Raw genomic sequence first — 16,114 nt, 5'->3', positions numbered from 1 at the left:
GAACTAATAGGTGTGGAGCTCGCCTTGTCTATCAGCTCCCTCCTGCTTCCACCTCTTTCCATCCCCGTCACAAAGGTCCCATCCATCAATATCAACCATTCTCTTGCTGGTACCACTGGTTCCCTGGATTTTTTGACTTTCTGCCTCAGATGCCTGGGAAAACCCATCAACCCTGGATGGATACAACTGAAAGCCTGGGCAGTTGAGAGAAAAGAAGAAAGATCACAGGACTAAGTGCGTCAGTGACATTATAAATTCATGGTTACCACCCCCAGGGACCCTCTATACCACCTCCAGTCCTGCTATGTTTCTCTGGCTGGTTTTCTCTCCTGTTCTCTAAAGTGCTGATTTTTTAATACTCTCCACTTTCCTGAAGCCTCAAACTCCTCCACCTCTTTCTTACTCTCAGTAAATGATTTCCACAAAGAAAACAGAGGCCATCAGCTGAGAATTCCTCCAAATTTCTGCTAGCGAGTGTAGTGACCTGCCAGGATCTGTATCATTCTTTCCCTCTCCTCTTCTGTTACAATGAAGGCATATCCTTCCTCCTGCCTAAGGCCAATTTCACCACCTGTGCTCTGGACCCTACAGGTCCTGACTTCTTAGGAACGTTAGTTTATCCATTGTTCCTTCTCTTCTGCACCTTCAGACTCTCCTTCTCTCCTGACTCCTCCCTGTCAGCACTTAAATTAAGCACTCATCTGTACTATCTTAAAAAAAAAAAAAAAAAGCCCTCCCTCAGTCTCACCCTTCCACGTCTCTCTCCCTCCCTTCGAGCCAGACTTCCCTAGCAAGTTGTTCTAAACTCACCGCCTCCTCTTTCTCACGCCCACTCTCTCCTCACTCCAGGAAATCTGCATCCCATCACCACCATTCCATCGACAAAGCTGTGTGTCTCCAAGATCCACTGACATCCGCCTTCATCTCAAACCCAGCAGGCACTTCTCAGTCCTTGTCTAACTTCACTTCTGCAGAATTGACTCCGCTCACCACAACTACCTTCTGGGATGACTCTTGGACTCTCTGTCACATGGCTCTTACGGGACACCCCATACCTGTCGGCCTCGCACTGTCTCTGGGACCTGGACCACCTCTTCTGCCTAGCTGACTCGGTGGCTGTCCAGCAGTCTACACTTCAACTAACTTCACGGGCACACCTCATGCCCGCTCCACACGCACAGGGCCATCCCAGGTTGCAATAAATCTGAAAGCGTGGCGGAGTTAATACCCTGGGCAGGGAAACTTTGATTGATAGGGTAACGGGAGTAGGTGGGTAAGTTCCCATATCTTCCTCTCCCTTCCCCAGCCCCCTGTGTCATAGCTCAGGGACTGTCCATGTTCACAGGAGTCCATTACGGCCTCTCAGAAGACCACCTGTGGGACAGAGCAGCCAAGTGGTACCCAGTAAAGTAATGTGCATTCACATTGGCTCCTTCCCCTTCCCTGCCCCCTTTTCCAGCTTGCCTCCCACCTGGAACTTTACTCCCTCCTAAAGAAGTCGCTGGTGAGCTTCCGGCTCAGGCTCTGCTTTCTCTGGAATCCAGGCTGAGGCGTATTCTGGAACCTCCATGCCTCTGTCCCTCTTTGCTCCATGACTGCTCCTTCTGAGTGTCCTGTGAGATCCCTCTGCCTCTTTCAATCCCTTTTATTGGTCTTCCTCGAGGTTCTGTCTGAGGTTCCTCTGTAGGTGCTCTAATCCACTATTCGCACTGTGATTACTAATCTGATGTAACAACAACCAAATGTTAATCTCCAGCCCTCTCTCCTGTGCTCTGGGTCTGGCTATCTAGGACAGTGACAGATTGTGTCTCTCAACATCTGTTCTCCATTTCTTCCTCTGAGTAACAGAACCCCTGGTTTTTAGCCAGGCACATGTCACCCACAGTGAGGACCATATTTCCCAGCTTCCCTTGCAGCTTGATTTGACTTGTGACTAAGATGGCCAGTGGGATCTAAGTGGCAGTGGTGTGTGCAGCTCCCAGGCTGGGCATTCCAACAAATGTTTGTGTCCTTCCCCTTATGCTTTTCCTTTCCACATGGCTCCCCAGAATACATGGCTGGTGCCCCACTTCAGACTAGAGATGAGGGCAACACGCTAGGAGTAGGAGAACAACAAAATAGGGTGGACAGGTCCCAGACACTGGGGAGCCACCAGACCAGCCATGGGCTGCTCATACCTGGACCGCTGCATGGGAGGGAAAGAAACTTCAGTCTTGTTTAAGCCACCTCTTTAGGGTGATTTGGGCTTCTGTGACAGCAACTGAACCTAAATCCTAACTGATATATCAACTGCCAACTGGACATCCCCATTTCTTTATCTCAGGCACACTCAGCTGTCCCAACTCATCTTCCCCATTGCCTCGTCCAACCTCCCTCCACCCATGCTCTCTATATCTTTCTGAAAAGCACCACAACGTCCTCAAGTTTCCCAAGTCACAACTCTGGGTAAAACCCTCAACTGTCCCTCTCCCTCAGTACCACGCCCAACATTCAGTCGGTCACCCAGCCTTATGGTACTGCCTCCTAAACATCTCCACTTTTCTCTGTCCCTATACTCACCACCCCAGTCCATGCCACAACCATCTCTCATCTGGACCACCACAGCCTCCTAACTGATGTTCATGGCTTACTTCCCTCCAACATCCTTCCATGATGTGACTAGGAGTGTCCTTACATGCAGATCTAATCATGTCACATCCCTGGTTAAAATCCTTAATAGTCTCCCAATGTCTCTAGGATAAAGGATGTGCCTACTAGCATGACTCATACATAGGGTGAGTATCCTTCTGTATTAATTATTGATAACATACCCCTTTCACTCTCACAAGTGTCCTCATTTGGATGGCAAACTACATGGTCACATATTTACAAGGCTGCTCATGAGCTGGCCTCAGACTGTCCCTCTGGGCTCGCCTCTCATGGCTGATCTCTTGTCCTCATCATTATGATCTCTTAATTAAATCTGCAAACTCACCATATTTTCTGACCTCATGGCCTTTGCACATGCCTTTCCTCTGCTTAGAATCCTCTTCCTTTTCCTCTTCACAAAGCTGATTCCTACTCATCCTTTAAGTACTGCTATGGTTGAATTGTGTCCCCCACAATTCAAGGGTGGATGTCCTCACCCTCAGTATCTCAGAATGTGACCTTATTTGGAAGGAGGGTCTTTACTGAATTAAAAGAAGCCATTTAGGGTGGCCCTACTCCAATATGACTAGTATCCTTATAAAAAGGGGAAATTAAGAGACAGATACACATACAAGGAGAACACCATGTGAACACGAAGACAGTTATTCACAATCTGGAACAGACTGTCCCTCACAGTCCTCAGCAGGAGCCAACCCTGCTGACACCTTGATCTCAGAATTCAGGCCTCCAGAACTGTGAGACAATAAACTTCTATGTTTAAGCCACTCCGTTTGTGGTCCTTTGTTAATGGCAGCCCTAGAAAACCAATACAACCATCAACAGGTGAGTGGGTAAACAAACTGTGGTACATCCATACCATGGAATAGGAAGGAATGAACTATTGAAACACACAGTACATGAGAGAATTTCAAAATAATTGTGCTGCATGGAAGAAGCCAGACCAAAAAATAGAGTATATAATGTATGTGCAATTCTAGAAAAAGCAAAGTAATCCAGAGTGTGAGTAAACACATCAGTGGTTCCCTGGGGCCGAGGGGCAGGGCAACGATGGTATATAGGAATGTGTGGCAAGAGCCAGTAAGGAAGGGTCTGAAGAGCAAAGGGAAACTTTTGGAGGTGATGGATATATTCATTATCCTGATTATGGTGATGATTTATGGGTAAGTCAAAAGTTATCAAGTTGTGTGTGTGTGTGTGTGTGTGTGTGTGTGTATGCAGTATATTATACACCAGTCATACCTCAGTAAAGCTGTTTTTTAAAAAAGTAACTCTGCATAAACTAAGTGTTGTTCTCAGGATCTAGATTATTACATTTTTTCCTGAGAAATGCTGGTATGTAAGGAGTGTCCTCAACCATTGGTGGAACATTCTGCATTTCCCCTTAATAAGATAAATTCCCCCCCGAAGCAGTTTATATTATGGATGGAAGAGCGAGTGCAGCTTTGAAGGTGGCCACATGAAGTGACTCAGAAAAGACCAGGCATGTGTCTTATTCACAAGTATTTCCTCTACAGCTGGAAAATGGGATATAATGTTCCATTCTCTGAACATATAATTGTTCCAACGTCCCTAAAAACAATTACTCAGACTGAGCTCTAATATAGAGACCATCTTAATTTCAACGTTAGTGGAAAATATGAAAATAATTCAAAGGTACAATTTGTTTTAAGAAAAGATGAAACTTTATGTACTTATCCATGTGCTCTGTACCTGACGAAGGAAATATTATAACAGGTTAACAAAAAGAGAAAGACGGTAATTAAGCTCTTTTAGCTTTTGCCCTGCCAATTTTCTGCCTGAAAGTAGTGACTATATTAAACCTTATGATTAGGACTTTTATTCCTTCCATTTTTCCTTGTTCTGGATTTTTCATGTATATGTCCTTTGTTACAATCCAGAAGGACAGGATTAAAATGTGACCCAATGAAAGGAATTCTGCAGGAGGCTGCAACTTACCAGAGGGCCAGTTCAAATTCTGGGAGGGAGGAGTAACTAGCCAGGTAGGTGCCACAGTAACTGAACGAAAGTAAAGTGTAGTCCAGAAGAACATTGCCTAAAATACAAAATCCATTACGAAGATTTAACCATTATGTTCAGATTAACTATAGTCTTATAGTTTAATTTCCCTTATCTAATAATTTTTACGTAATTCAAAAGCATTTGGCTCCTGGAATAAGAGATGTCTTGGTTGATTTCTAACACTATTAACAGAAAGCTATGAGCTAAGTTCAGATACATGTTTAAAAGATTTTAGAGTGAATTAAGACCACAAGGTCACTCTCTCTAGTCTTCAGTGCAAAACTGACCATGCTGCACCATGTATGTCCCCATTTGGCTTGAAACGGCCCAAGAACCATAAAATATTCCATAACTATATGAAACACAGTAATTAGAAAAATTATTCTAACAACTTGAAAAACCCTGGGGAGTTGTAGTAATTCTAGCTTACTTCCATATCTCTGACTCTTAGGCCATATCTGGCCCTTAGCTTAGTATCTTCCAGTTCTTGGAACAACTATAAAAGGTCTATTCTCATTTGTACCTACAGTTGAAGAAATGAAACGCGACATTAAAAGTCTTAGCAACAATGTGTTTAAAATGTGCATCACGAGGATGCTAAAACAGGGAAATGTCGGCTTCTGACTCCTTGCATATGAGCCTCTGGTTTCCCCTCCTTTATCTGCTCTTCTTCAGTGTGGTTCCATAGATGCAGGCTTTGCCTTCTCCTATGTCTGTCTGTACATTCATGTCTTTGTATCAATTTTTACCCCCACCTTCAACAAAAAAGAATGCTATCAATTTCACTGCACTCTGCCTAGCAATTAGGAACTTTAAAAAAATTTGTGAACTTGATAAGCAGAATAACCTCATCTTGGTTTAAAAGACACTTTTTAAAATGAATATTGAGATGGAAGAGTTTTTATGTTTTTGGTCGTTGGTAGTCTTGTAGTTTGGGCAAGTTCCATTGTTCTAATGAATATCTGTCTTTTTTCTTATTGTTTCATAAATGCTCTGAAAATGTTTGGTTATCCTTGTTCCAAATATTTCCCTCAGTTTATTATTTGCCTGTTAATTTTTCATGTATTTTTGATGTTCATAAGATTTAAATTTGTATGTAATCAAAAACACGTCTATTTAAAATTTTATCCTTCGTGTGAAACGTTCTTTCCCATCCTCAAATTATTTCAGTTTTCTACCACGTTTTTTCTACTTTTCAATGGGTTTGTTGTTTATAATGCACTCTTATTTTTGTTTGATATATGTTTTGATGTACAGTATGACATGAGTACCTAACTTGATACTTTTGTTCTCATAGTTTTAATACCATTGTTGAATAATCCATATCATCTACTGTGTGCGTATGTGTAGGGGAGCATCTTCATCATATACTTAGCTGTATATATTCTAGAGTCTGTCCCCAGCCTTCAACTCTTCCATTGATGGAGTGATCCCTGCACCAATACAACACTCTACATAACTATAGCACCATAATGCTAAGAGGGCCCTCTGCCTTGGCATCAATCTCTTTCAAATTATTCCCATTCTCTACTTTTTGTTCTGGAAGAATATTCATTTCATTTAAGTACTCCTGGCTCTCTAAAACATATGACAAACCTATGAATTATACTCTGTGAAGATATGAGAAATATTTTTATAATAACTGGACTCTCCATGCAGGAATATGCCTATGTTTAAATATTTTATATCAGTGATTTTTGTAGTTTTCTTCCTTAAGGTCAGTCACATTTCTTCTTTGGAGTATTCCTAAGTGTTTAAATCTTCTAATTGTATGGATATTTATTTTGAAACCAGCATCTTACTGAGCATTATTTTATTAGTCCCAGTATACTATTATGCATTAACTCCTTTCCCATAGGTATAATTTTTCAGTTTCATATTTTGTTGCGTTGGCTAGAAACTCCACGTTGTTTTTTTTTTTTTTTTTTTTGCGGTACGTGGGCCTCTCACTTGTGCAGAGCACAAGCTCAGCGGCCATGGCTCACGGGCCCAGCTGCTCCGCGGCATATGGGATCTTCCCGGAGCGGGGCACGAACCCGCGTCCCCTGCAACGGCAGGCGGACTCTCAACCACTGCACCACCAGGGAAGCCCCTCCACGTTGGTTTTAATATTAGTGGTAACAACAGGCATCCTTGATGACTTAGTCCTAATTTTATTATAAATGTCTTTAGAGTTTCATTATTCAATATTAATGTTGGCTATTTGTTTGAATTAACTTTCAATTGCTTGTACAGGGCTACAGCCAAATAATAAAGCTGGGGAAATTATTTTTAATTTTATTTTTAATTAAAAAAATATTTTATTGGAGTTTAATTGCTTTACAATGTTGTGTTAGTTTCTGCTGTACAGCAAAGTGAATCAGTTATATGTAGACATATGTCCCCTTTTTTTAGATTTCCTTCCCATTTAGGTCACCACAGAGCATTGAGCTCCCTGTGCTATACAGCAGGTTCTCATTAGTTATCTATTTTATACACAGTAGTGCATACATGTCAATCCCAAACTCCAGTTCATCCCACCCCACCCCTCTTGGTATCCATAAGTTTGTTCTCTACATCTGTGTCTCTATTTCTGTAAAGCTGTGGAAATTTTAAAGATGAAGGGTAGTTACGGTCCATGTACAGGCATACTTTGGAGATATGGGTTTGGTTTCAAACCACCACAATAAAGCAAATATTGCAATAAAGTGAGTAACAAATTCTTTTCGTTTCCCAGTGCATATAAAAGTCATATTTATACTGTAGTCTATTAAGTGTGCAATATCATTATGTCTAAAAAATAATTTCCTTAATTTAAAAGTATTTTATTACCAAAATATGCTAAGCATCATCTCCGCCTTAAGTGAGTCATAATCTTTTTGCTGGTGGAGGGGCTTGCCTCCATGTTGATGGCTGCTGCCTGATGAGGGTGGTGACTGCTGAAGGTTGGGGTGGCTGTGGCTATTTATTAAAATAAGACAATGAAGTTTGCCACATCAACTGACTCTTCCTTTCATGAACGATTTCTTTGCAGCACACAATGCTGTTTGGTAGCATTTTACCCAGGGTAGAACTCCTTTCAAAATTAAAGTCAATCTTCTCAAACTCTGCCACTGCTTTATCAACTAAGTTTACGTAATATTCTAAACCTTTTCTTGTCATTTCAACAACCTCTTCACCAGGAATAGATTCTTCACCAGGAATAGATTCCAACTCAAGAAGCCACTTTCTTTGCTCATCCATAGGAAGAAACTCCTCATCTCTTCAAGTTTTACAATGAGATTGCAGCAATTCAGTCACATCTTCAGGCTCCATTTCTCATTCTAGTTCTCCTGCTATTTCCACCATATCTGCAATTACTTCCTCCGCTAAAGTCTTGAACCCCTCAGTCATCCATCAGGGTTGGAATCAACTTCTTCCAAACTCCTGTTAATATTGATATTTTAACCTCTTTCAATGAATCACGAATGTTCTTAATGGCATCTAGAATGGTAAACCCTTCCCAGAAGGTTTTCAATTTACTTTGCCCAGATCCATCAGAAGAGTCAGTATGTACTGCAGTCCTACAAAATGTATTTCTTGAATAATAAGACTTGAAAGTTGAAATTACTCCTTGATCCATGGGGTGCAGAAGGGATGTTGCATTAGCAAGCTATGAAAACAACATTAATCTCATTGTACATCTCCACCAGAACTCTTGGGTGACCAGGTGCACTGTCAATAAGCAGTAATATGTTGAAAGGAATCTTCTTTTCTAAGCAGTAGGTCTCAATAGTGAGCTTAAAATATTCAGTAAGTCATGTTGTAAACAGATTTGCTGTCGTCCAGGATTTGTAGAGTACAGGCAGAGTAGACTTACCACAGTTCTTAAAGGCCCTAGGATTTTCAGAATAGTAAGTGGGCACTGACTTCAACTTCAAGTCACAAGCTGCATTAGCCCCTCACAAGAGAGTCAGCCTATCTTTTGAAGTTTTGAAACTAGGCATTGACTTCTCTTCTCTAGCTATAAAAGTCCCACAAGGTATCTTCTTCCAATAGAAGGCTGTTTCATCTACATTGAAAATCTGTTGCTTAGTGTAGCCACCTTTATTAATTATCTTAGCTAGATCTTCTAGATAACTTGCTGCAGCTACTACATCAGCACTTGCTGCTTCACCTTACACTTTTATGTTAGGGAGATGACTTCTTTCCTTAAACCTCATGAACCAACCTCTGGCAGCTTCAAACTTTTCTTCTGCAGCTTTCTCACCTCTCTCAGCCTTCACAGAATTACAGTGAGTTAGGGCCTTGCTCTGGATTAGGTTTTGGCTTAAGGAAATATTGTGGCTGTTTGATCTTCTATCCAGACCACTAAAACTTCCTCCATATCAGCAATGAGACTGTTTTGCTTTCTTATCATTTGTGTGTTCACTGGAGTAGCACTCTGAATTTCCTTCAAGGACTCTTCCTTTGCATTCACCACTTGGCTAATGATTTGGTGCAAGAGGCCTAGCTTCCGGTCTATCTGGGCTTTTGACATGCCTTCTTCACTAAGCTTAATTATTTCTAGCTTTTGATTTAAAGTGTGATATGTGCGACTCTTCCTTTCACTTGAACACTTAGAGGCTATTGTAGGGTTATTAATGGGCCTAATTTCAATACTGTTGTGTCTCAAGGAATAGGGAGGCCTGAGGAGAGGAAGAGAGACAGGGGAATGGCTGTTTGGTGGAACAGTCAGAGCATATACAAAATTTAGAGATTAAGTTTGCCATCTTATTTGGGTGTAGTTTGTGGCACCCCAAAACAAATAAAATAGTAACATCAAAGATCACTGATCACCATAACAAATATAATAATAATGGGGAAAGTTTGAAAAATTGCAATAATTACCAAAATGTGACACAGAGACAAAAGTGAGCAAATACTATTGTAAAAATGGTGTCAATAGACTTGCTCAATGCAGGGTTGCCACAGACCTTCAATGTGTAAAAAATGCAGTATCTATGAAGCATAATAAAACAAAGCACAATAGAACAAGATATGCCTGTAGACGGTTCCCAATGTATGAATGGGTTATGTTTTAAATGTTGTTTTAGTCTGTTAAGAACACAGACAAATTTCCCCACAAATAAAATGTTAAATTACAGTGAATATCCTTGGCATGATCCAAACACTTCTCTGATCATAAGCTACAGAACTGAGACCAGCCTCAAGACTTCCTAAGCTTTCTGTCCAAGATGTGTTAAATGAGGGAATCGTTACATGGAGGCCCTAGTATATGTGCAACAGCCCAGCCTGGGTCAGATGTATCTATGAATGAGTCAATAATAACTTAAATTGTAGGAAACATTGATTGACATTGTATATATGACATATATATATTATATATATATATACACTTCATATATATATATATGAAATGTATTATATAATTACATATGTTACACTTAATTTCATTTATTATCACCACAGCCTTAACAGTAGATACCATTATCCCCACTTCATGGATAAGGAAATTGAGGCTAAGAGACTTATCTTTAGAAGTTATACAACATCCATTCAGTTAGATTTTCCATAAATCATAAGGAAAGAAAATACTGTTCTGAAAAAGGTTTACAAACACTCTAACAGAGTGTTCTAGCCCAGTGATTCTCAAGTTTAACATGCGTATGAATCACCTAAGGAATCTGGTTAAAACGCAGATTACAATTCAGTAGGTCCTGGATGACAGCAGAGTTTCTGCATTTATAATAAGCATCCTAGGTAACGCAATGCTAATTGTAAGCAGACCACATATTAAGTAGCAAGGTTCTAGCCTACTTAATTAAATTCTAAGTGATCAGCCTGATTCCTTCCTTATAAATGTGTATTACCAAAAAACAAAACAAATAAAAAACCCACCAAAACTGAAAAAACAATCCTTCAAAAACAAAAAGACTTCATTTATAAGAGCTAGATCTGGTCACATCTTAAAACAAAATCCTTCAGTCATGGCAGAGGAAGCGTCTTGTAAGATACCTTTTAATTTGATCCTTCTGGTTAATCCAGGAAAGTTGTATATGTAGATGAGGGGTCTCAGCCGCCGGTCAGAAAAAGCCACAACCTCATGAGGAACGTTAGTTGCCACGACACCCACAATTCCATTCATACACTGGAGTACAGTCTTTTTCTTGGTTTCAATATTAATAAATATTATGAAATTCCCACAAGGGTAGCAAATGGTGCTGTCGCTGACAAAATGAACATTCTGCCTGGGGAATCCTTGCACCCATCTTTGGGAAAAGATACGTCAACATCAATAAAATACATTTCAAATACTTTTTCTTTCTTTCTTTTTTAAACAAAAGATCATCAAAATTTTTGAAACATATCTATTCTCTTTTCACCCTCTTTCTGCCCAAACACACAAGGTTGCTGTGAGACCAGTTTGAGTCCAGGCACTACAGAAACTTAAATGCCACCTAAAGTTCCATAGGTCTCAAGAACCTTCTTCAGAGAGCTTTTCCAGTGAAGCACAACCTCTGTTCAAACTTAAAAAAATCTCAGAAGGATTTCTGGGGTCTTGTATACTTGGAAAAGAAAAAGTAAAAACAACAGAGAGAGAAAAGAGCTTGGTCCTAATTCAAAACAGGGTGCATCCTGGTCCTTACCTTTAAAATTAGTTTTGATTTTTAAAATAAACGTTAAAAAAACAACTTTGAATAGGACTGCCTGCTTTATGGTTGTGAGCCCAGTAGGAAAATTGCTTCTTTACAAAGATGGAGCATGTGTAGCCATATTTTAGATCTAAAATGTAGAGATAAATGCAGCAAGTAAAAGGAATACGTCAACATGAATGAAAAGATTGGAACACAAAAGTAACATATTTTTAAGTAAGGAGTGTTTGGTGAGTGTAAGCTAGACCAAGGAGAGAGAGAGAGACTGAGAAGAGGGGGAGAGTCTACCTCTATTTAAATAGTAAAGATATGCTTAAAGATGGTGGAGAGGGCAAGAGAAAGACACTGGTTTAGAGCGAAACTTCATGGGAATGGAGAGTACAGCCAGGACTGGTGGAGGATGCTGTGTGAACATAGGGCAGGTAACACTCTAGAATGTGGAAGGAGAGCAATACCAGCTTACACCTGGGCAGCGCTTTATGCTTTTCAAAGGCCAGTATAAGTGCAAACAAATCCAGAGTCGGTGGATAGGAGATAGGAGGAAGGGATTGATGGCCCTAACCTCGGGGAAAATCACCAAAGCCCACTAGGATGGGAGGAGGGCTGTCATTGAGATGGGGGTGGGGAGTGGGGAATATATATGAAAGCAAAACGGATCACTGAAGGTAATATAGCCAAAAAGAGGAGGCAGAAATGGAGAGTGGAGGAGAGCAGTACTGGGTAAGCCAGCGAGGGTTGGGGTCACAGCATAGTGAGGGACGGAGGGGTGGGGCGTGGAAAGAGCTGGAAATGTGGTCATTGAATAAGGGGACGAGGGGAATGGAGAGAAGTCACAGAGAAAGGAAGTCTGCAGGAAGGCGTTGGGGGTTGAAGGAAAAGAGGTCGAATTTGCGTGAAAGCAGGTCTACAGGGACGGGAGGAAGCGGATAGGGAGAGGATGCAGTTCTGAGGGAAGAATTTCCACTAGACGAGTCAGTCTCGGGGCCGCGAACGCCTCACCTCACAGACAGGGACGCGCCGAGGGCGACGTTGTGGGCTTCATCTCGCTCCCGGCCTTGCGCCATGGGCCGTGTGTCTCTCGGCCGGGCCGGGGGCAGCAAACGCCGGACCCAGGCCAGTATCTGCAACGGTTACACCGAGGCCCCGGGCTGCTGGGTTGGCGGTCTCCACTGTTTACACCGTATCCGGGAGACCGCAACCCCTGCGCCCATTGGCTCTGTCCTTTCAGCTGCTCCCTCTCGAGCCAAGCGGATTCGTGGAAGCGCTGACGGGTCTTGACCAATGGGAGAGCAGAGAGCGAAGCGAGGGGCTGGCCCCAAGGTGGGTGCTGGAGTGGCCCAGTACGGGGCATATAATTACAAAATTAATAAATATCAGTAGCAGACTTTAGTATTGAGTGGTGACCGTGCCAGACGTCTTTCCAAGCGCGGTCAGATATTATTTCATTTAATATTCAAACCCCCCAATCAGCCTCATTTTATAGAAAAGGAAAACAGGATAAGAGAATTAATTTGTCCAAGGCTACAAAACTGAGTGGGACTTAAAGCCAGATCTAGTCTAAATCTAGAGCTTCAAGCCTTTAATTACTTATTACACACTCTAATGGACCCTCAACTATTTCAAGGAGGCAGAAATCTTCTGGAAGTAACTGATCGAAAGGTCAGCAGTTTTTCCTTGCCTCTTCCCTTCCCACTCAAACACTCTCTTGACCTCCCCTACTTTCCTTCTGCCCTCCCCCCCTCCAGTCCTCTCCTCTTCCCTTCTATAGGTCTCTCCTTCCCATCTTGCCACCTTCTCTTCGTTTCATTCACAAATATTTACCCAGTATTACTGTGCATTGTGCTAGTTACTTGGAACAAAATAGTGAGCAAACCAGATACAGTTCCTTCCTTCATGGAACTTAGAAGAACTTCCTTCTTGGTGGGGCCCAGGGAGTGAGGGATAAACATCCACGCTATTACACAAATGTAGGAATCACAGATTGAATTAAGAAGAAAAGAAAAATGATAGTATAGGGCTTATGTTGTGGTCCTCTCCTGGTTGGATGGGTAGTGTCAGAGCTGGTTTCTGTGTGCACATGCTGTTTTCACTGAGATTTCAAGGATGAGGAGTGATTGCTGCGGGTAGAGGATGGGGAATGGGCAGAGAACAGTTTTTGTAAAGGAATTAAGGCAGGAAAACAGATGGCATGAACTGGGAAGGGCAGTGTGATTGGAGCAGAGGGGGATCAGTAGAAAACACTGAAGGCTGGAGAAGCAGCAAAGCACCAGGTAAAGGCCAGGTAAAGTTGAGAATTCTGGTCTTTATCCTAAGAGCCACAGAAATATATTAAACGGTTTTAAAGAGAGGAATGACATGACCCGATTTATGTTTATAAAAGATCATTCTGGCTGCAGGAGGATTATCAACTGTGTAGGAGAGTAGAGAGAATAGAAATAGGAAGATCTGCTAGGAGTCGATTTCATAGTTGCAACAAGGGAAGCAAAGCAGGGTTGTCAGGCTGAGCACTACTGGCATTTGGGACTGGATGGGGGTGGGGGTGGGTCTCATGCCTTGCAGGATGTTTAGCAGCATCCCTGCCAGTAGCATCTCCACAGGTGTGACAATCAAAGCTATCTATGGACATGGTCAAATGTCCCCTGGGGGACAAAATCACGCCCAGTTGAAAGCCACTGTTGAGTCCATGTGTTACAAATATCTTAAAGGTAAAAACCTGTAGACTTTGTTGATGGATTGATAAAGAGGGGTAAGAGAGAAGGAAGAATCCAGGATGGTCCTGGGTGTCTGATTATCACAGTCAGAGATGGTTGTGTCCTTTGCTGAGGTGGCATGAGGAAGGAGTGGAACTCTGTGTTTCTGCCTTGAAGAATTTCTTTGCTGAAATGCGAGTGCCAAACACAGGCAGTGCTTAGTGCGAGTGCCAAACACAAAACCGGCTGACAAAATCCCACATTGCTGGGTCACAGGGAGAAGTGTCTTGGACAACAGTCAAGCTTTCTCCTCTAGTGCTTCTTAAGCTCTGGGCAATTTCTGTTGCTACTCCCTCACTAGTTGGCTTATTTGTATTTCCATCAAGCTCTCCATGCACCACCCCCCAAAACACAATATACCTTTAACTACAACTTGAGCATTTTAAAGCAATGTGATGAGGTAACTCCTGCCACTGCTCCCAGAGTAAATGGTAGGTAGAGGATGTAAGGTGGGCAGGAAGTGTGGACTCTGGGAAATAAATACGGACCTTGGCTGCGATCAGCTATGACTCTGGGAATCTGAACTTGCCCTGTGCTAGAGAAAAGGAGGAACTGAACAGAATCAAATTGAAAAAGCAATCTTGTGGCTGTCTTACTCCACGAAATCACGACTGGGTTTTAGCTGAAAACAGAGGTCTCCAGCTGGGTTTCTGGGAAATATCCATGGCTGATACTCAGGAGAAGGTGCCCTGACCTCTGCACCATGCAGATCAGAGGAAGATGAGTGGCCTTTCTTTCTTAGTCGGGAAGGGGAAAGATAGACTATCCCAGAGAATGGACTGGGAGAGATAAATAAGGAAAATGAGTTCCAGTTCTCACTGTGAAAGATTTACTGATATCGGTAGGGGCACAAAGCACAAACCTCACAGCATTCAAGAGAAAAAAGCTGAGAACTCTGGAGCCAGAAAGGGGTTAATCACAGCAGTGTATCTTTCGGGTCGCAGTGGTGCTGGCAGCATATTGGGTGCTATTACCTGCTGTTACCATGACAGAGGCCTGAGTCCTTTAAAGCAGGGGACCCATGGCCAGAGCACCCCTTGCTGCATTTGTGAGTGGCACTATGTCACATGTGTTTGACAAACCATGTACTTAGTGAAAGACAAGATAATGTCAGAGGAAGACTTTGTAGCGGCTGATGAAAGGGGAAAACAGGGTTATTTTTAAGAAGTATGATAAAATACATTACAGTGTAACAAAAAGTTAGGTATTTATCCCTGTGGGTGGTACCTGGAGGTAGAGGGGCTTCACCATGGAGGCTTGTGAGGTTGCTTGGGGCAATTTTGCAGAACTGGTATCTATGGACTCTAACACAGACATCATTTAAAGAATTCCAAGGGCCATTCATGGGCAAAAACAGGAGACAATTTGCATTGTGGCACAAATAGCATTTAAAATACACTTTAGGAGAGCATTAAGTACAAAAAAATTTGAAGACCGTGGTTTACCATCATTACATGTTCAGAATTTGAGTTTGAATAATCTCATCAAGTCTTAAGATCCTCTTCAAAAGCTTCAAGTCTCATCTGCATTAAATTCTCCATTGAAACTTCTCACAAAAGTAAGTTTTAAAGCACTAAAATTGGGCTTCCCTGGTAGTGCAGTGGTTATGAATCTGCCTGCCAATGCAGGAGACACGGGTTCGAGCCCTGGTCCGGGAAGATCCCACATGCTGTGGAGCAACTAAGCCCATGTGCCACAACTACTGAGCCTGCGCTCTAGAGCCTGCAAGCCACAACTACTCAAGCCCGAGTGCCACAACTACTGAAGCCCGCACGCCTAGAGCCTGTGCTCCGCAATGAGAAGCCATTGCAGTAAGTTCATGCACCGCAATGAAGAGCACCCCTCACTCACCGCAACTAAAGAAAGCCTGCATGTAACAATGAAGACCTAACGCAGCCAAAAGTAAATAAATTTAAAAAAAAATTTTTAAAAAGCACTAAAATCCATCAGTACCTTCCATTTTATATCCTTTTATCTGACTTCCTTTCAATTTCCTTTGCCTTTAGGGTCTCTGTACTGTGTTCCCTTAGACTAGAGACAAAGAAATAATGCTTTCCAAAAAACAACATGTACTGTGGCTGT

At 42.1% G+C, this 16,114-nt stretch overlaps 1 protein-coding gene across 1 annotated transcript in view; it reads right to left on the bottom strand.

Annotated features, from left to right (window-relative positions):
- The window catches only part of CFAP43 (cilia and flagella associated protein 43), a 99,119-nt gene extending 86,773 nt beyond the window's left edge, over positions 1–12,346 (bottom strand). The window contains exons 1-3 of the mRNA XM_065894218.1: positions 12,282–12,346; positions 10,645–10,898; positions 4,606–4,702 (exon numbers count right to left, since the gene is read on the bottom strand). Of these exons, the coding sequence (XP_065750290.1) occupies positions 4,606–4,702; positions 10,645–10,898; positions 12,282–12,346 (416 nt within the window). The remainder of the gene's footprint in view (positions 1–4,605; positions 4,703–10,644; positions 10,899–12,281) is intronic.
- Positions 12,347–16,114: the final 3,768 nt, after the last annotated feature.

The sequence above is a fragment of the Phocoena phocoena genome, chromosome 16 (assembly GCF_963924675.1).
Source record: "Phocoena phocoena chromosome 16, mPhoPho1.1, whole genome shotgun sequence".
Classification (NCBI taxonomy): Eukaryota; Metazoa; Chordata; class Mammalia; order Artiodactyla; family Phocoenidae; genus Phocoena; species Phocoena phocoena.
This window is presented reverse-complemented; position numbering and strand designations above follow the sequence as displayed.